General features: G+C 37.9%; 1 protein-coding gene across 2 annotated transcripts in view; it reads right to left on the reverse strand.

Moving 5' to 3' along the window:
• Nucleotides 1–5,600: 5,600 nt before the first annotated feature.
• Nucleotides 5,601–21,871, reverse strand: part of SLAIN2 (SLAIN motif family member 2) — a 78,146-nt gene continuing 61,875 nt past the window's right edge. For both annotated transcript variants that reach the window (XM_040624987.1, XM_008701515.2), the window contains 2 exons: nt 9,993–10,311; nt 5,601–8,616 (listed from right to left, as the gene is read on the reverse strand). In XM_040624987.1, coding sequence (XP_040480921.1) covers nt 8,550–8,616; nt 9,993–10,311 — 386 coding nt within the window. In that variant the 3' untranslated portion in view covers nt 5,601–8,549. The remainder of the gene's footprint in view (nt 8,617–9,992; nt 10,312–21,871) is intronic.

Genomic DNA, 21,871 nt, shown 5'->3' on the forward strand with positions numbered 1-21,871 from the left:
TTTATTTTGCCTTGATACTAGAAGAAAATTTTCAGTAGATAGAAAATTGAGTTGATAATTCTTATTTTCTGGCACTTTAAAAAGACTGTTCATCATCTTCTTGACTCCAGAGTTTCTGATCAGAAATCTGATCAACTGAATGGTTTATTTTTTTTTTAAAGATTTTTTATTTATTTATGTGACAGAGAGACAGCCAGCGAGAGAGGGAACACAAGCAGGGGGAGTGGGAGAGGAAGAAGCAGGCTCCTAGCCGAGGAGCCTGATGTGGGACTCAATCCCGGAACGCCGGGATCACGCCCTGACCGGAAGGCAGACGCTTAACGACTGCGCTACCCAGGCGCCCCTTAATATTTATTTTAATTGCTGGTTTTAGCAGTTTGATTAACTTCTGACTGGGTATGTGTTTGAGTTTATCCTGTTTTCTCGAGTTAAGCAGTTTGCTGCTGTTGTTGTTTTTTTGAAGATTTTATTTATTTGAGAGTGAGAGAGAGTGTGAAAGAGAGCGAGATCATGAGCGGGGGAGAGGGGTAGAGGGAGAAGCAGATTCCCCACTGAGCAGGGAGCCTGATGCAGGACTCAATCTCAGGACTCTGAGATCGTGACCTGTGCCAAAGGCAGACGCTTAACTGACTGAGCCATCCAGGTGCCGTTGAATTAAGCAGTTTCTTTCTTTCTTTCTTTTTTTTAAAGATTTTATCTTTAAGTAATCTCTACACCCAACATGGGGCTCAAATTTACAACCCCAAGATCAAGAGTCACATTCTCCACCGAATGAGCCATCCAGGAACCCCTGAGTTAAATAGTTTAATTATGTTGGGTCTGGGTGTGGTTTTCTTTGAGTTTATCTGGTTATCAATACAGATAGGTTTGGGGCACCGAGATTCTTGAATCTGTAAATTTATGCCTATCAAATTTGGGAATTTTAACCATTATTTTTTCAAATAATTTTTCTGTGCTCTTTTTTTCTCCTCTTTTTCTGGGACCAACATTGGTGCGCTGAAACCAGCTTGCTGTTTCTGCAGATCTCTTTCCAACTCCACATTCAGTGACGTCATGTTGATAGCTTGAAAACGGCCATGGTGGGAATATGTACACCTGGACATAGGAAAACATTACAAATAAGGCCTTTTTTTTTTTTGAGAGCCAGTTTACTACTGGACTCAATGACACAAATATTAGATCTTTTGATATCAGTTTTCAGGTTCCTAAGGCTCTGATCATTTTTTTTGGTCTTTTGTTACTCTGTCTTCAATTGGACAAATTCTGATTCCTCTTCAACATCATTGACTTCCATCATCTTCAGCCAGCTATTGAACCCACCTAGCAAATTATTAAAATTTCAGATATCTTTTCAGTTCTAAACTTTGTTTGGTTCTTAAAAAAAAACAAAAACCTCTCTTGAGAACTTTAAGATTTATTTTTTAGAGAGAGAGAGCGAGAGCATGCAAGCACACATGCATAGCCAGGAAGGGGTATAGGGAGAGGGAGAAAATCTCAAGCAGACACCCCACTGAGCCCAGAGTCCCATGCAGGGCTAAATCTCATGACTCTGATGTCATGGCCTGAGCTGAAATCAAGAGTTGAACGCTTTAACGACTGAGCCACCCAGGTGCTCCCCTCTTGAGAACTTCTATAGTTCCATTCATCTCACGTTTTCCTTTATCTTACAACAGCTGCCTTAAAATCTGTGAAGTTCTAACATCTGGATCATCTTGGTATTTGTTGTCCTCCTTGAGAATTGATCACAATTTCCTGGTTCTTTATATGTCGAATAACTTTAGATTATAAGCTGAACATTTTTAATATTATAGACTCCATATCCTGTTAAATTATTCTGGGCAATGTTGATTTTTGTTTAACCACCAACGCAGATAGCATCAGACCACAAGTTCTGCTTCATCTTCTACAGGCTGTGGTTCTAACGTCAGTTCAGTTTACAAAGGCTTTGTTATGCTACATTGGACTGATCTCACACACGCACTACTCAGTAGTTAGTCTGTGTCATATTCAGTGCTCTAAACTGTAGTTCAGTTCTCAAAGACCTTGCTGTGCTGCTTTGGGCCTGAGTATGTGCAGCTCAGAATTAAGTTTAGTGGTTGTGCTAATTACAACAAAATAAGGGGAGTCCCTTCTCTAGCTCTCTTCTCTTCTGGTATCCCCCCGCTTGCCACACAGGGCCCCTTTGCCCTGTCCTTTGACCAGATAAATGGGGGTCCTCTTGGAACGTTAGCTTCACCATTATTACTGTGCAGTTCCCAAAGCACAAACCATCTTCAGGACAAAGAGAAAAAATGAGGATTATCCTCACATTCTTCAGACTGTAAGTGTTCTCTTCCCATTTCTTCTGTCCATAAAGACAGAGTTTCCATCAATTTTACCTGTTGGCACAGCTTGTTGTCGGGGCTTACCTGGGGGCTTACCAGTGACATGCCATAAGAGAAAAGAGAAAAGAAAAAACCCTCAACATGCTCTAGCTTCCAGGAGCTCATTTTTCTGGTGTTCTGAAATTTTTCTTTCATAGGTTTATTCCTCAGAGTTTCCTCTGATTTAACCTATCGGAGGAACCACTATGACAGCTCCACTAGGGGCACCCTCTTAACTTGGGGACAAGAGAGAAAAAGGGGGGGGGGGATGAAAACTCACCCTTGTATGGATCTCTTCTCCGGGTTTGACTCTACTGCCATTCCATCTGCTTTTGTGTACTTTTCAGTGTCCTCAGGTAGTTGCCTTTTGCGTTTTTAGTTTTAAGTGGGAGAGAGGCTTTTGAGGGTTTACTCCATCTTGACTATGCCTGAAATCCAAAACTGCATTATTTTTAAGAGACCCAAACTGGAAACAACCCCACTGTCCTTCAACACTAGAATGGACAAATTGTGATATATTTATACAATGGCATATAATATGGCAACGAGAATGAACTACAGTGACATCAGCAACATGGATGAATCCCACATTATTTTTGTTAAGTGCCTGAGTCTGAGAGAAACCCCATTTTTTGCCTTTAATCAAAATAAGATAGGGAGAAAAAAATTACATAATGTATGGTTCCATTTATATAAAGCTCAAAAATAGGCAAAACTAAATTATAATGTTAGAAGTCAGGATAGTTGTTATCCTGAAGAGAAGGAAATAGTGATTGGCAGGTGGCATCAGAAGAGCTTTTGGGAGGTATTTCTTGCCCACATGGTTACACATGTAATCACTTAGTAATTCACTAAGCTGAACATTTTGTACTTTTCTGTACATATTGTGCATATCAACTTCAAAAAACATTTGAAAAATTAATTCTTCCTTCTCTGGGGAATGGAAGAATCTTAGCTTAAATTGACCTATGTACCAAAGGGAATTTACAATGACTGAGGTACTTCACGGAATTCAAGTACAGGAATGATCCTGGGCCTCAAGGACAACTGAGCCAAAGGCTCAAATACTGTTAGAGCCTTCCCTCACTACAGATGTTCCCTCTAGGAAAATATGACCACTGGCATGAAACATTTTATATGATACACACTGAGACATTTGTGGTACAGACTAGGCCCACTTACTGGGGATAGCACCACATTCAGGGAAAATAGTCTTCCCTCATTCCATCCATGTTTTCATAGGAGCTGCATGGCTTTTAATTAACCCTGACTACCTGACCACAGTCAACTAGTCCAGAAATGAGCACTTGACTGTGTTGAGGAATCCTATTCCTAGAAGTTTTGTTCTCAGGATCGGAATTTTATTTTTGAATAGGCATGCTGGTATGGGGCACAGAAATGTGTTTTAACAGCCAATCAGCTGACCCTAAAGATTGAGAACTCTAATCTAGACTATCTCAATTCCTTATTTGGTTGTGCCTATTATTTCTTAAAAAGTATTTTGTTTTAAAACTGGAATTGTATTCAACCAATACTGTCAATTCAATCTGGTAGACTGTTGGGGGGGGGGTGGCAGTTCAAGTGTCAATAACAGATACTATATGAAGAACTATGATAATACTGGTCTGGTGAAGTTTTGGAATTAGTATTTGTATACTCTTTCTGGAACTCCTCCCCCAGCAGAATGCATCTAAATGATAGCAGTGACATCGGAGTTAAGAAAAAGTTACGGCGTCAACCATGAATATGACCCCGATTTCATAAGAAAAAAACAAAAAACAACATCCTCAAATTTAAGTGGTTGATTACCTATGGAATTCAGTGCCTTGTCTTTTACCATTTAACTACTTCTCTAGTTTTAGATAGTAAACATTTTTCATAAGAAAAACCAACTAATGTCATAAAGATACAAACAATATATATGACAGATTTTTTAAAAATAACATCAAGGAATATCTGCACTCAGGAATGCAGAAATGTGGGTCAAGCTTTCAGTATCAGTTAATGTACACCTCTATTCAAAAGCAAATTCATGTTAAAATATTTTCTCATCCTAAACAGAAAGACTTTCTACCCTTCCATTTAGCATTTTATAAGAATGTTAGGTCAGCACTTAAATATTTACTTCTGGATGGTGGGATTGCAGGACCCCTAAATGTAGGATCATTTATATTAATATTTTCAGTTTTTGAAGTAATGAGTCTCTATTACTTTCAAAATCAAATAAAGATTTTGTTTTTGTAAAAGAGAAAACATTAAGTTTAGCCAGTTTAGATAAAGAATTGGTTTGAAATTGGCATGTAGTTAATATAGTTTTAAACTGAGTTGTATTAAGTAAGGTCCATGAGTGAAATCTGTTCCATTTTCAGACTAGTAACCAGAGGACCACTTAGTCCACTCAGACTTATATTTAGGATCATTAAAAATATATTAGGGGTTGCTAAGTTTGGCTTCATGCTCATGTGAACATCCTGCCTCAAAGTAAGTTTCTCTATTATTTATTCTGCTTTTGTAACTTAAAGCTAAACTTTGATACAGCAAATATCTCATAAGAACCTCCATATGGGTTTTCCATTGTACTGGATATATAAGAAATTTAAGAAAACTTCTCATTGATTTACAAGTACATTGATATTTAACTTTAAATGGTTCTTAGAAGTTTTTGGGTTGGCTTGAGGGAAAATTCAAACGTATCATTTCCCTATGCTGTATTAATGAGACTAATTGTAACATAAAGGACAGTAAAAACTTCCTAAGGAATGTGGGGAACTAATTAACAGTGTATAATTCTGGATTTTTTCCATTTATCCATAAGAGAAAAATGCACAATTAACTAAATAAATATACTTGGTTTAAAAATGTATTAATTTTCCCTTTTGGAAACTCATATATAATGGTTTTTTGCTTGTTTTATATCTGCTGGCTTTTTAGAAGTAGGTATATCAATTCACAGCAGGTGACAAAGTTCCAAGAACATACCAGTTTTGAGTAAACTATAAATATACTCCAAATAATTCAAATATGAAATAACTAGGACAAGGAGAATATAACATGATATATTTCAACTCATGAAGATCAAGTCTGAAAGGGCAATATGACTTGGGTCTGTGTGCTTAAAAAAAAAAAATCAACTGAGAAATTTATTAAAACCAACTGTAGGCAACTTGGGTTGGGGAATCTTATATCCAGAAATTCATAAAACACTTGAAAAAACAAATATTAATTTAATAATAAACATTATGGTCAGGCTGTTTTATTAAGGAGGCAACCACACATACAAGTTCAGCTATAGAAATGTTTGCAAATCAAACTTCATGTGATCTAAAAGGACCATGCGTAATGTCAAAAATGGATGTCTGTACATTCAATAAAAATTCAAACATACATAGTCTAGATCATACTAGAGTTATACAAATGTCTGGGGACACATGTATCTAATTTCCTTTCAAAAAAACTCTTTTATAAAAGTGATGTATTGAGATAATTTTAAAAAGTCTGACAATTATGAATGGTCCCCAGTTGTACAAAATGTGATTTCCAGGGCATGAAAACTGAAAAAAGTCAACTCTTCAGAGTGTTTTATATTATACAAACAGGTTCTGTAGAAAAATGATCCAGCAAATGCTTGAGTTAAGAATATTTATATTTTTTCCAATTTTTACACTTTTATTAACACACTTACAAAAAAATAACATTCAAACACTGAGAAAATTAAATAACTTTGGAAGCAGAGCTCATAGCTTTCTGCTTACATATAAGTGACAATTCTGGGCTGTTGGCACAGAAAAATAATCAACATTCATTAAAACCCTTACTACTATATATCAAACATAAGTTAAAATCATAGGCACTAGTTTATCAAATCCACATTTCTTCTGTAAGACTAACCACAGTGAATCCTTAGATTTTCCCAAACAGAAAAATTGGCAATACACAAAGGCCTTCTAGTAAAAAGGCAATTTTTCTCTTTAGGAACCTAAAAGCCAATAGTCTGTGGTAGTATAACAGCAGGTAAAATAATGCTTTACCCAACTCAGATCCAAATACGTTTTTAACAAGTGATGAAGTATTTTAATTAAAAAAAAAATAGACATTTTTTTTCTGATGCAGCCATTTAAAAACAAAGTTAAATAACCTGAATACTCCTTTTGAAACAGATAATCTAACTTAATGTAATGGGTGTTTCAAATAGAGTTAAAATTCCTTGTAATTATTAGATTGCAGCATATTTTTCTTTTGCAACGTTGCACTGAAACTGAGACCTATTTTGTTTTGTGTACATATGGTTTTAAAAAGAGACAGTGGCTAGTTCTTTTATTTAGATTTTTACATGAGATACCCCCCACCCAAAGCAGATGCTTTATCTTCCTCTGAAAAGCAACAGTTTTTAGTTCATCATCATGTCGAATTCTGACGCCACCCTTCCCTGACCCACACTCATCATCCTCAAATTCAAGGATGAAATTTCTTCCTTGCATTATACATCAAAATACATTAGCACTGGCAGTTTAAATCTCCAGCTGGATGTGCTAACTGAATGACTCCCTACTGGTCAAGCTAATAAAAGATACCATGGTTGTCACGGCAGAATGGGGGTCTTGGTTTTAAAATTTTTATCGTTCTCTCAACCTATCAACTTCGATGCTATCCTGAATATCAAAGTCTTTCATTTGTCTCTCAATTTCTTTTGCCAACTTACAGAATGTCTTTGACTAACAGGAAATGAACTTACGTTCAAATCTCTTAAAATCCTTTAGGTAACCTGATTGCCAATATTTCAAAGCCATTCAAATTAAGTATTTTAAAACAGACCTCACCATGAAAAATGAGAAGCCCACTGAAGAAAGTTTTAGTCTGGTAATTGTCTAATAAAACCGAAAAAAAGTGATTTCCAGGATATACACAAGGGCCACTAGAGAGCAAGTATTTAACAGGTTAGAGTCATATGTAGTGGGTTTCATTTTTTTACCAAAAATGTAAAAATTAACGTAAGGCAGAATCCAAGTCAAAAGGGACAGTATTTTCAAAGGAGGTTTTACACAGTTACCTAGTTTAAAGTGGATCAACTTAAGTAGGATTCAGCAGGCTATATCTTCCTACCACATAATAGACTGTTGTGTCAATTAATAATAACAATACAACTGTCATTACCAGAGATTTTGTAAGTTAAGTGCATAGATTTTTCCCCCCCTCTCTCTCATGGCATGGTTTTGTTCCAGGTTGTAAGCACTGAGGCGGTGTTAGTTATACCAAGAATAAAGACACATACTACTTGCTCTTTCCGATCATGGAAACCTGCTAATAAAAACACGATCTCTTAGTTCTGTAACAGATATAATAGCATGTGAAGAAGGTGGCTTCAATAGCAAAGGCTATCTTTCCTGAGCCAGGAGCTATAAAGTTTAGAAAGATTGTACAACTGATAGTAAGCCCTTTTGGCAATCAAAACAAACATGCAGAAGTCCGATGTGTCAACGCAACACGGTGGACGCACGGTGTAACGTTATCTGGTGGTGGTAACAGGTGAGCTACATCCAAAACTTAAGATTAAACAAAATGACAATTTTTCTGATGAATCTGCAAAAAATAATTTACAGAATTCTCACGAATTTAGGTATCATGTTTGAAATCTCTAGGCTAGATTTCTTTCCATCCCCATCTTCCCTTCCATCTCAATTTAGTTTCTTGGAGTACTAGTGAAACACTAGTGAAACATTTTAGATAATTAGTCAGAATATTAGTTCTCATTAACACAAATATTTATTGATGCTATTTATACAGTAAATTAGGTTGAATGTAAAGTTTTGGATAGCTTGAATTCACCATTTTCTTGTGCACAAAGGTATTCTCTCATTTACAAATGGGCATTTCTCTTTGGCATCTGTTAGTTTTTTGCCCAGATATTGGCCTCTGTCAAATATTAAAAAATCAACTTAGTTTCTATTAAAAAAAACTAAATGTGATTCCACGGAGAGTGATTGTATGATTACCAAACACATCTGATGTTAAATGTCATTAAAGTGCTGCTTGATCATCTCTGTCAGTTTGTGCTAATTAAGACAGAGAGGGCTGGGATCTATAAATCCCAAGAGTCTTATCTGAACAGTCTGCATATAAAAGTTGTCTTTTAGCCTGGTGAAGGGGTATCCATGAAGCTGTGGAACTCTGCATTCTCATCTTTGCTGGTCAATAACAGCCATCTTTCCAACTGTCATCTTTCATGCTACCATAGGTTTTAGGAGCTGGCAAGGATCTGAAATAAAGCAATTTTATAAAGTGATTTGTAAGGCTTATGAAACATTACCATACTATCTCCCACATATATTAATTACTTTGCAGGTGGCATTCTGATCCAATGAAGGCTGTTCCAGGGGACTACTGAGATCAAAGCTCAAAACAGCCTATTAGCACAATTGTTCCACACTTGGCATTTCCAACTTTCCAGGTGACTTCACTAACATCTTTTTGTTAACACAGCTACTATAGTAAAAGAAAGGAAAAGACTGTCTCATCTCTTCCAACAGCATGGATCACCAACATTTTAATTAATTAATCTGAGGGCGGCAGAGTGATGAATGTGACAGCAGAGACTTAATGTCACCATCACTTAGAGAGCAAAATGACGTAGTGCTTAAATGGACTTTTAAATCAGACATAGAACTGAAAGCCTTGAGTTGTGTAGTCTTAGGCAAATTACTTAACCTCATCAAATTTCAATATTCTCCTCTGAAAAATAGGGATAATAACAGTTTAATGTTTGTTATTATAATGTTTAATGTTACCGTAAAAATGCAATAAGGTACATGTAATAAGTTATTTAGCACAGTGTACAGCAAAAAGCTGTTGTACTCTACTACTGAATTCAGAAATGTAATACATTTATCTTAGAATGAATGATATGGGTAATTCATTTTAAATGCTTATAAGATGAAAGCCATTTTTTCCCATGCAAATAAATATTTAAAGTTTAATTATGTTTGGACTCCTAAGATTTCTGATGGTGATGTAATCACATTCCTGAAAGGCAGATACTACAATTACACAGATGCATGGTTCCCAGCCTGGCTGGCCTCAGAATCACCTGAAGATTCAACAGATAAACAAAATAATTACCGACAGATTTTGGCCTTCATACTAGATCTACTCTCTGGGGGTAAAACTTAGACCTCTACATTTACATAAATTCTACAGAAGATTCTGAATTGTATCAAAGTTTGAAAACCACCCTCCTAGATTATACTCAGATGTGGTAGCTATAAGTTTTATCTTAAATATCACTCTAGGTTCTATCTAATATGCTTCCTTACCTTTACCGAATAACATATTCAAAATGAACAAATATCACAACCAAATGGAGTGGTTCTAACAATTTTTTCTAGGAGTTCTCACAGATGCCTAATCAGGTTAGGCATTAGGAATTTTAGCTGACCAAAGTGGAATGAAACCTAGTGTCTTAAGTGACGATTTCTTTAAAACAACAAAGTAACGTTTTATTCTAATTCTGCTAAGACTCTAATGGGAACCCATTAGGACTCTCTAGGTTTGCTACCACATGCAGTGATGAATGTAATTCCAAAGTACCCACTTTCCGATGCTCAAGATTGTTGAAACAGAACATCTGTCACTTACCTGCGAACAGGCTGTGCAAGTTTGCTGCGAGGCACTGGTATACCCCCAGCAGAAGGGGCACTGGGTCTGGGCAAGCCACTTCTCATTGCGGTTGTCCCTGCAGGTCTGGTTAGAGTAGTGCTGTTGATATTGTTGGGAGGATTTGCTGGGACTGTGTTCTGAACCATGGGAAGCCCAGGTGAGGAGGTGGTCTGTGTGAGCTGTGTTGTTTCTTGGCTACCAGGAGAACCAGAGCCATGGTTACTAAATGCTTTTACTGGTTGCCGGAGAGCCAAAGGAGATGGTGCTGCAGGGGAGCGGAATTTGCCTGGAGAAGGTACTGCAGAATGGCAAAGAAAAATCAATGTTTTTAGTAGTAACTAAGTGTAAGCGAAACAAGTGTTTTATATTACACTAATGACTAGGCCACCAGTACATCTGTATTCACGAAAACTCGCTCTACAGAAATGCAAGGAATAAAGAATATTTTTGGGCTAACGAAACAAAACAAGATAACTGGTAAGTCCTAAATAACCAAGTCCTTATTCAGAGGACTGCAACTATCCTTCATGACAGTGTTTTAACTATGCCAGCTAGGAATCCACAATACCAGAAGAGAAAAGAAGAGAAAAGCATTGCAGGATTCTATTTCACTACAGCCAACTAGCCTGGGCCATATTCTAGAAATGAAAATGGCTGACTACCACATTGTTGACCAGAATTTGAAACATACTCTCCCTTCAAAAAACCATTCACGTAAACACGTATCAAGTATCTGCTGGCTGTACCTCAAAGTCCTATATCACCTACAAGTGTAACTTAAGACTTGGAAAGAAAACATTAAAAACAAAACAGCTTCTCCTGTTGTGCTTCACCAAGTAGAGAAGTTATAAATCTAAGGGCATATCAAGATATGTATGAAAACACAGGTTAAAGATGGTACATTCTTCTGGAATGTCAATTCTGTAAGTTAAAACAGTTATAAAACAAATACTGATACATGAAAGAATAAAACGGAAAATTTACATTAATTTTTAAGCCAAAATAGGACTACAAATGAATTTTATTATTGTGGTTGTTCCTTAACATTTTATTTTTATTTATTTTTAAAAAATATTTTATTTGAGAGAGAGAGACAGCGAGAAAGGGAACACAAGCAAGGCAAGTGTGAGACAAAGAAGCAGGCTTCCCGTGGAGCAGGGAGCCCGATGCAGGGCTCAATACCAGGACCCTGCGATCATGACCTGAGCCATAGGCAGACGCTTAATGGCTGAGCCACCCAGGCACCCCTGTTCCTTAATGTTTTAAGTTCAGATCTCCTAGAGGACACATTCATCATTCCCTGTTTATTTGGTTTGGCTAAGTCACCTCTAAAAGGGCAACAATTTTAGTTTCTTCAAATGTCCATGAATGGCTACACACAATGTAAATAAAAAATATTACGTTGACCTGATTATCTAACAAATAATTCGGGAGGTGAAGAGAATAGAGATGGGGAAGGAAAGAGGGAGAGCTGGATCAGAGGCAGAATCAGGTCACCCTATTCTCTCTCAACCTCCATTAGTTCAGGGAGGACATGACTGAAGGAAAAACCTTGGTCTTAAGACTGCAGAAATGGATTATTCCACATAACTCCATCTTCCTCACGTCTACTAATCTAAATGGTATAGGTAACAATAAGGCCTGCCACAGTAGTGGGTGGGAAAGGAAAAAAATGGATGAGTCTGGCCACTATTTTCTTCTGCTCTATGAGAGAAAGAAGATAGGATACACTTTAGCTTCAAAACTCCCAAACAGGGGAGATTCCTCTCTTACCTTCCTTTCAGTAAGGTTTTTTATACATAGCCTTCTTCCTTCCCAACTCATCTTCCTTGCCTTCTATTTGATCAAAGTCCCAAATGTCAGCATCTCTGTACTTTATATTAGGCCCCAGTACTTGCTGGGCTCAGATGATCTCTGCTTGGCTCCAAAAACTCTATAGAGCCATGGTTCTCAAACTTGTACAACAAAATCCCAAGGAGCTTTTAAAGAAGAATATAGAAACCCAGTACCACCTCCAGAAAATCTAGCCTAGAATGGAACTCAGATATTTATATTAAAACCACCACAGGAGCTTTAAGCCATGATGGCAAAACTGGGAAGGGAGCTACCTTCCTACTTGTAAACACTTATACAACTGGAAAAAATATATACAAAACAGTTTTCAAATATTGGACAACAGGCAGTACAGAATTATAATTCCTGAGAAAAGGAAAATAAATATGATGAGCCCTGTGAGCACACTGGCTTTTTTGCGGGGGGAATGAGATACTTTTCGGAATGTAGAGCAAGGAGGAGGATCCTGAGCAGATCAAAGTTATCCTGCTGAGCTGAGAAGACAAAAGTTGGAATTTGAGAAGCAGAGTACCTTAGAAGAGGGAGCTGCTCCAGAAGACCTCTGTAACTCAGCTGAGCAGTCTGCCTGAATCTTTAGTTAAATATCGTGCTATGCATATACCAAGTGAAGTTCCATGAGACTGAGCAAAGGAAGACTGAAACACTGTAAACTAAGCAAAGCCTATGACTTGAAAATATAATAAGTTAAATTTGCAAAAAAATAAGTGACATATGAAAAATAAGCCAACAATAAAAATAAAATGTAATGTTAAAAGGTACTCAGCTATTCCAGAACAATAAAAGACGAGGGAGAAAACAACAAGGATCTGAAGGGACAGTGAGAAAAACTGAGAGACGGCAGATTTTAAACCAACCATATTGATAACTGCATTAACTATGAATAGTAATCACTCCAATGTAAAGGTAATGATTGCTCATACCCACAAAAAAGAAAGAGCTACATGGTATCTAAAAGAAACATATTTTAAGAGTCTCATGCTCTACCGACTGAGCTTGCTGGATGCTAAAAGAAACACATTTTAGAGAGGACTTTCCAAGATGGCAGAGGAATAGGAGACCTTAGTTTTGTCTGGTCCCAGGAATTCAGATAGGTAGCTACCAAATCATTCTAAACACCTGTGAACTCAACCAGAGATGTAAGAAAAGAATTGCTGCAATTCTACAAACAGAAAAGCGACCACTTCCTGCAAGAATGACAAGACAGAAAAACTCACCTCAAAAATGAGAACAAGAGGCAGCACTGACTGCCAGGGACCTAATCAGTATGGATATAAGTAAGATGTCGGAACTAGAGTTCAGAATAACGATTATAAGGATACTAGCTGGACTTGAAAAAAGCACAGAAGACACTAGAGAATCCCTTTCTGGAGAAATAAAAGAATTAAAATCTAATCAAGTCAAAATCAAAAAGGCTATTAATGAGATACAATTAAAAATGGAGGCCCTAACTGCTAGGATAAAAGAAGTAGAAGAGAGAATTACTGATAGAGAAGACAAAATGATGGAAATAAAGAAGCTGAGAAAAAGAGAAACAACTACTGGATCATGAGGAGAGAATTCAAGAGATAAGTGATACCATAAAGCAAAACAATATTAGGATAATTGGGATCCCAGAAAAAGAGGAAAGAGAGAGAAGGACAGAAGGTATACTAGAGCAAATTATAGCATTGAACTTTCCTAATCTGGGGAAGGAAACAGGCATCCAAGTCCAGGAGGCACAGAGAACCCCTCAAATCAATAAAAATAGCCCAACACCCCAACATGTAATAGTGAAACTTGCAAATCTCAGAGACAAAGAGAAAATCCTGAATGCAGCCTGGGACAAGAGGTCTGTAACCTACAAGGGTAGAAACATAAGATTAGCAGCAGACACCTGGCAGGCCAGAAAGGACCAGCATGATATATTCAGGGTGCTAAATGAGAAAAATATGCAGCCAAAAATACTTTATCCAGCTAGGATGTCATTCAAAATAGGAGTGATAAAAAGCTTCTGGGACAAACAGAAACTGAAAGAATTTGTGATCACCAAACCAGCCCCTACAAGAAATATTAAAAGGGATCCTTTAGGCAAAGAGAGAGCCCAAAAGTAACACAGACCAGAAAGGAACAGAGACAATATACATAAACAGTCACTTTACAGGTAATACAATGACACTAAATTCAGATCTTTCAATAGTTACTCTGAATGTAAATGGGCTAAATGCCCCAATCAAAAGATATAGGTTATCAGGTTGGATAAAAAAGCAAGACCTATCGATATCCTTTCTGCAAGAGACTCATTTAGACCCAAAGACACCTCCAGATTGAAAGTAAGGGGGTTGAAAACCATTTATCATGCTAATGGACACCAAAGAAAGGTAGGGTAGCAATCCTTATATCAGACAAATTCGATTTTAAACCAAAGACTGTAATAAGAGATGAGGAAGGACACTACATCATAATTAAAGGGTCTATACAACAAGATCTTACAACTGAAAATATTTATGCCCCTAACATAGGAGCAGCCAATTATATAAACCAATTAATAACAAAATTTAAGAAACACATCGATAATAATATAATAATAGTAGGGGACTTTAATACCCCATTCACTGCAGTGGACAGATCATCTAAGCAGAATATCAACAAGGAAACAAGGGCTTTGAATGACACAATGACCAGATGGACTTCATAAATATATTCAGAGCATTCCATCCTAAAGCAACAGAATACACATTCTTCTTGAGCACACATGGAACATTCTCCAAAACTGATCACGCACTGGGTCACAAATCAGGTCTCAACTGGTACCAAAAGACTGGGATCATTCCCTGCATATTTTCAGACAACAATGCTTTGAAACTGGAACTCAATCACAAGAGGAAATTTGGAAAGAACTCAAATACATGGAGGCTAAAGAGCATCCTACTAAAGAATGAATGGGTCAACCAGGAAATTAAAGACAAATTAAAAAAAAGTCATGGAAACAAATGAAAATACAACTGTTCAAAACTTTTGGGCTGCAGCAAAGGCAGTCCTAACAGGGAAGTATACAGCAACACAAGCCTTTCTCAAGAAACAAGAAAGGACTCAAATACACAACCTAATCTTACACCTAAAGAAGCTGAAGAAAGAACATCAAATAAAGGCTAAACCCAGCAAGAGAAGAGAATTAGTAAAGATTAGAGCAGAAATCAATGAAACAGAAACCAAAAGAACAGTATAACAGATGAACAAAACTAGGAACTGGTTCTTTGAAAGAATTAATAAGATCGATAAACCTCTGGCCAGAGTTATCAAAAAGAAAAGAGAAAGGGCCCATACAAATAAAACCATGAATGAAAGAGGAGAGATCACAGCCAACACCAAAGAAATACAATTATAAGAACATATTATGAGCAACTATGTGTCAACAAATTAGGCAGTCTGGAAGAAATGGATGCATTTGTAGAGATTCGTAAACTACCAAAACTGAAACAGGAAGAAACAGAAAACCTGAACAGACCCATAACCAGCAAGGAAATTGCAGCAGTAATCAAAAATCTAACAAACAGTCCAGGGACAGATGGCTTCCCAGGGGAATTCTACCAAACATTTCAAGAAGAATTAATCCCTATTTTTCTGAAGCTGCTTCAAAAAACAGAAATGGAAGGAAAACTTCCAAACTCTTTCCATGAGGCCAGCATTACCTTGGTCCCCAAACCAGACAATGACCCCACCAAAAAGGAGAATTACAGACCAATATCCCTGAAGAACATGGATGTAAAAATTCTCACCAAAATATTAGCCAATATGGGGACGCCTGGGCGGCTCAGTCTGTTAAGTGGCTGCCTTCAGCTCAGGTCATGATCTCATAGACCTGGGATTGAGTCCTAGGTCGGGTTCCCTGCTGAACAGGGAGTCTGCTTCTCCCTCTCCCTCTGCCTCTCCCCTGCTCATGCTCACTCTCTTGCTCTGTCTCAACTAAATAAATAAAAAATAAATCTTTAAAAAAAAATTAAAAAGTAAAAGAAAGGGCAAGAACGATATGATCCTCTCAATAGATGCAGAAAACACATTTGACAAAGCACAACATCCTTTCTTGATTAAAACCCTTCACAGTGGAGGGATAGAGGGAACATAACTTGGCATCATAAAAGCCATATACAAAAAGCAATGAATATCATTCTCAATGTGGAAAAACTGAGAGCTTTTCCCCTAAGGTCAGGAACATGGCAGGGATGTCCACTATCACCACTGCTGTTCAACATAATACTAGAAGTCCTAGCCTCAGCAATGAGACAACAAAAAGAAATAAAAGACATCCGAATCAGCACTCTTTGCAGACGACATGATAATCTATGTGGAAAACCCAGAAGACTTCACCCCAAAATTGCTAGAATTCATACAGCAATTCAGCAAAGTGGCAGGATATAAAATAACTGCACAGATATCAGTTGCATTTCTATACAATAAGACAGAAGAAAGAGAAATTAAGGAGTCGATCCCATTTACAATTGCAGCCAAAACCATAATAAGATACCTAGGAATAAACCTAACCAAAAAGGCAAAGGATCTGTACTCAGAAAGCTACAGAACACTCATGGAAGAAATTGAGGGAGACACAAAGAAATGGAAAAACGTTCCATGCTCATGGATTGGAAGAACAAATATTGTTGTTGTTGTTGTTGTTGTTTTTTAAAGATTTTATTTATTTTTTTGACAGAGATAGAGACAGCCAGTGAGAGAGGGAACACAAGCAGGGGGAGTGGGAGAGGAAGAAGCAGGCTCATAGCAGAAGAGCCTGATGTGGGGCTCGTTCCCATAATGTCGGGATCACGCCCTGAGCTGAAGGCAGACGCTTAACCGCTGTGCCACCCAGGTGCCCCGGAAGAACAAATATTGTTAAAATGTCTATGCTACCTACAGCAATCTATACATTCAATACAATTCCTATTAAAATACCATCAACTTTTTTCACAGAGCTGGACATGGATGGAACTAGAAGGTATTATGCTAAGCAAAATATGTCAATCAGAGAAAGACAATTATCATATGACCTCACTCATATGTGGAATTTAAGAAACAAAATAGAATATCATAAGGGAAGGGAGGAAAAAATTAAACAAGATGAAACTAGAGAGGGAGACAAACCATAAGAGACTCTTAACTATAGGAAACAACCTGAAGGTTACTGGAGGGGAGATAGGTGGGGGGATGGGGTAACTGGGTGACAGACATTAAGGAGGGCACATGATGTAATGAGCACTGGGTATAAGACTGATGAATCACTGAACTCTACCTCTGAAACTGATAATATGCTATATGTTAATGAACTGAATTTAAATATAAATACATACATACACACACACATTTTAGACATAAAAACATAGGTTAAGGGGCACCTGGGTGGCTCAGTTGTTAAAGCATCTGCCTTTGGCTCAGGTCATGATCCCAGGATCCTGGGATCCTTCTCCCTCTCCCACTACCTCTGCTTGTGTTTCCTCTCTCACTGTCTCTTTCTGTCAAATAAATAAATAAAATCTTAAAAAAAAACCAAAACCACATAGGTTAAAAGTAAAAGGACAGAAAAAGATACAACACATAAAACCGATCATGAAAGCGCTGGAATGTCTATAACAACATCAGAAAAAAAGATTACCATGAAAGATAGAGTTCAATTTAAGGGGGTTTATTCAGAAGAGAACATAAGAATTCCAACTGTGTATATCCAAAAAGAGATATACAAAACAGATGAAACAAACTGACATAACTGAAAGCTGGGGGAAGAAGTCTACAATTAAATATTTCAACACTACTCCACTCTCAGTAACTGATAAAACAAATAGGTAGAGAATCAGAAAGGACACAGAAGACAAACACCACCATCAATCGAATCGGCTTGACATTTATAGAACACTCTACTCAACCGATCACGGTTCCAACTTTCATCAGCAGGTGAATGAGTAAACAAACTGTGATATATCCGTATAATAAAATACCACTCAACAATAAAAAGGAGTAAACTGCTGATACAATTAGGATGGACTCTAAAAATTATGCTGAGTGAACTAAGTGCCAGATACAAAACAGCACATATCGAAGACTCCGTTTATATTAAGTTCCAGAAAATGCAAATCCAATTTGCAGATCAGATATTTGCTTGAAGTTGGAAAAATTGACTGGGAAGAAATACAAGGAAACTTTTGGGGGTTATGGAAATGTTCTGTGACTTTACTATATTGATGGTTACATAAACACGTGTGTGTGTTTAAAGATTTATTTATTTGAGGGGCGCCTGGGTGGCACAGCGGTTAAGCATCTGCCTTCGGCTCAGGGCGTGATCCTGGCGTTATGGGATCGAGCCCCACATCAGGCTCCTCTGCTGTGAGCCTGCTTCTTCCTCTCCCACTCCCCCTGCTTGTGTTCCCTCTCTCGCTGGCTGTCTCTATCTCTGTCAAATAAATAAATAAAATCTTAAAAAAAAAAAAAAGATTTATTTATTTGAGGGACAGAGAGCAAGCACGCACAGTGGGGAGGGGCAGAAGGAGAGGAAGAAACTCCAAGCCAACTCTGGAGCACAGAGCCTGATGGGACGCTGGATCTCAAGACTCTGAGATCATAACCTGAGCCAAAACCAAGAGTTGGTCATCCAACTGATGGTGCCACCCAGGTGCCCCATGAATGTGAATTTTTGCTGAAATTCAAATTGTGTTTAAAATTCCACCTGAATACAGCTGACTTTAAGAAAACTCCATAAGGGACTCTATAGTAAAGCCAAGGCTGAGAATAATGGCTTTTGAATCAATCATGTCCCGGTCCCCAACAACTGTTACAGTCTCCTCTGGTAGAAAACTAAAGATGTCCACAGGGCCTGAGTACCCCTGACTTGCAAATTCCACAATCTTCACAGATTTTTTTTTTTAACCTTACATAATCCCTATTACCCTTTCTATAGGTGACTATAAATATATTTTCTCAACTCCATTGTCTATACCCAGCCTCGTGTCCCTTGCCAGACCAGTCTCTACCCAAGTTGTTTCAGTGGTTTCCTGAAGGCTTACTGGATAACTAAGGCTCCAAGGCTCTAATTCATCTAGCCACTACCTGAGGGTGCGGCCTGGACATCTTCCTTCTAGTACCAACTCCAAAAAGGCCATCTTCAGTCCTAGCTTTTCCCACAGTTGGTAGTCTTTCAGCCAGGGTTTTGTTTTTGTAGGAACACAGGTTTCTGAAAGGAGCAAGAACAGTACAGTTCAGAGGATCCTAAGCTTCAAAGAGTATTCTGGGAAAGTCTAGCGAGTTGAGGAAAGATGGCATGAGGTCAGATTAAGAGATGCACTGAGACACTGTGAATGACAACCTGTTAGATGAGAAGAGTCCTAGGCTTCCTTCTTATGGTGACTGATTTAAAGCCCATGGTGAAATTAGGCACTTATATTAATGAGGCTAAGACTGTTTCTTTTTTTTTTTTTAAAGATTTTATTTATTTATTTGACAGAGATAGAGACAGCCAGAGAGAGAGGGAACACAAGCAGGGGGAGTGGGAGAGGAAGAAGCAGGCTCATAGCGAAGGAGCCTGATGTGGAGCTCGATCCCATAACACCGGGATCACGCCCTAAGCCGAAGGCAGACGCTTAACCGCTGTGCCACCCAGGCGCGCCAAGACTGTTTCATTTCTACATGACAATCTTATACGTACTGGAATGTATCTATAATGCTTTGAATGTCTTACCCAAACCTTATCTTGAAAATGGGCTTTGCAAAAAGCATCTTTTCCTCTGGAAAAACTTCTGACCACTTTTTGAGCGATAATAGTAATACCAGGGAACTGACTGTCTCCTGAAATTTTTTAAAAATGTGAATCTCAGACTTCCACTTGGGAAAATGGGATAGATGTATTTTTTCCCTATTTCTCCCACTTAAATATAATTTAAAACCCTGGGCATGATATATACATCAGACATAAGAAAATTCTGATGTGGAGGGGGAAAAGGAAGACTGCCTAGGGAACTTGTGACCTAAGGGATGACATGATAATGAGTTGCTAGGGTTTTCTTCTTGCTACATATATCTCAAATTGGAGCTGAAGAAGCTGGCAACCTGGAAAAGCCATAAGGTGTGACAGAGAAAAAAAAGCCTGCTTTCTCTAGCCAAAGAACTAGGAAAAAAAACTTTTAGATGATAACTATTCTATTCCAGCCAAACACCACAGAAAAATTGTAACCCTACTCTCACCCACACCAGCAAGGGCTTGTGGGGTATCTGGACTTCTGTTCTTGTGAAGTTTAACAAGGCGCCCCAATATCTTCTCCAGGAAGGTGTCAGAGAAGACAGTAATCAGATGTTCTTTCCTCTGCTCATGGGTTGGTGTCAGAGAAGGTCCAGTAAAGAGTCAGGCCTTTGATGACTGCTCAGTGGTAATAAGATCACCTCCATCACAGCAGGAGTGGAGACCAAGTGGGGAGCCAGAACTCCTACGTCCACCCACCTGGCCCCCTCCCTTGGGTGCCAACAAAGACTGGAGTAGAAAACCTGGGCTTCCAGCCATTGCACTACTGGGTGTTTACCCCAAAGATACAGACGTAGTGAAGAGAAGGGCCATATGCACCCCAATGTTCATAGCAGCATTGTCCACAATAGCTAAATCGTGGAAGGAGCCGAGATGCCCTTCAACAGATGACTGGATTAAGAAGTTGTGGTCCATATATACAATGGAATATTACTCAGCTATCAGAAAGAACGAATTCTCAACATTTGCTGCAACATGGACGGCACTGGAGGAGATAATGCTAAGTGAAATAAGTCAAGCAGAGAAAGACAATTATCATATGATTTCTCTCATCTATAGAACATAAGAACTAGGATGATCGGTAGGGGAAGAAAGGGATAAAGAAAGGGGAGGTAATCAGAAGGGGGAATGAAACATGAGAGACTATGGACTATGAGAAACAAACTGAGGGCCTCAGAGGGGAGGGAGGTGGGGAAATGGGATAGACCGGTGATGGGTAGTAAGGAGGGCACGTATTGCATGGTGCACTGGGTGTTATACACAACTAATGAATCATCGAACTTTACATCAGAAACCAGGGATGTACTGTCTGGTGACTAACATAATATAATAAAAAATCGTTAAAAAAAAAAAAAAGAAAAAGAAAACGAAGACCTGGGCTTCTATTTCCACCTAGCAGTAATGAAATGCCCCCAAGCCTCATCCACCAAATGCCTGAGTGATGTCAGAGAAAGACACATAAAGCCAGAAAAAACAAAACCAGAAACATAGTATCAAAAGAAAACCACACACCATATCTCTCATGAATGCTGATGTAAAACTCCTTAACAAATTACTAGCAAATAGAACTCAGTGATATATGTATCTCTCATATACCATGGTCAAGTGAGGTTTATTCCAGGATGCAAAGTTGGTTCAAAATCTGAAAATCAATCAATGTCATCCACCACAATAACAGGCTAAAGCAAAGTCACATGATCACAACTACTGACGCAAAAAAGCATCTAACAAAATTCAACACATACTCATGATAAAAATTCTGGGAAAAATAGGAATGGGGAAACCTGAACTTGTTAAAGAACATTTATAAAAAATATACATATAATATACTTAATGGTGAAAGACTGCTTCCCCTCTAAGATAGGAACAAAAGCCAAGATACATGCTCTTACCACTCTTATTCATAGTGCTGCAAGTTCTAGCTAGTGCAGTAAGCAAGAAAATAAAAGGCATATAGATGAGAAAGAAACTGTCTTCATGATTGTTAATCAAAAATCCCAAGGAATCCACACACACAAAAAATAGTAACTTCTTAGAAATACTGAGTTCAGTAAAGTCACAGGATAGAAGATTAACATATGACAATTGACTATATTTCTTTATGGCAGTAATGAATGTACAGAAATCAAAATAAAAAATGCAACACTACTTGCATTGCTCCCCAAAAAGAGAAAAGAAATATTTAGATGTAAATCTAATAAAACAAAACTCAGCAAGCAAATTTCAGCAAATATCACAGGGCAGTTGTGAAAAT

The sequence above is a fragment of the Ursus maritimus genome, unplaced genomic scaffold (genome assembly GCF_017311325.1).
Source record: "Ursus maritimus isolate PB19 unplaced genomic scaffold, ASM1731132v1 scaffold_8, whole genome shotgun sequence".
In the NCBI taxonomy this organism is placed as follows: domain Eukaryota; kingdom Metazoa; phylum Chordata; class Mammalia; order Carnivora; family Ursidae; genus Ursus; species Ursus maritimus.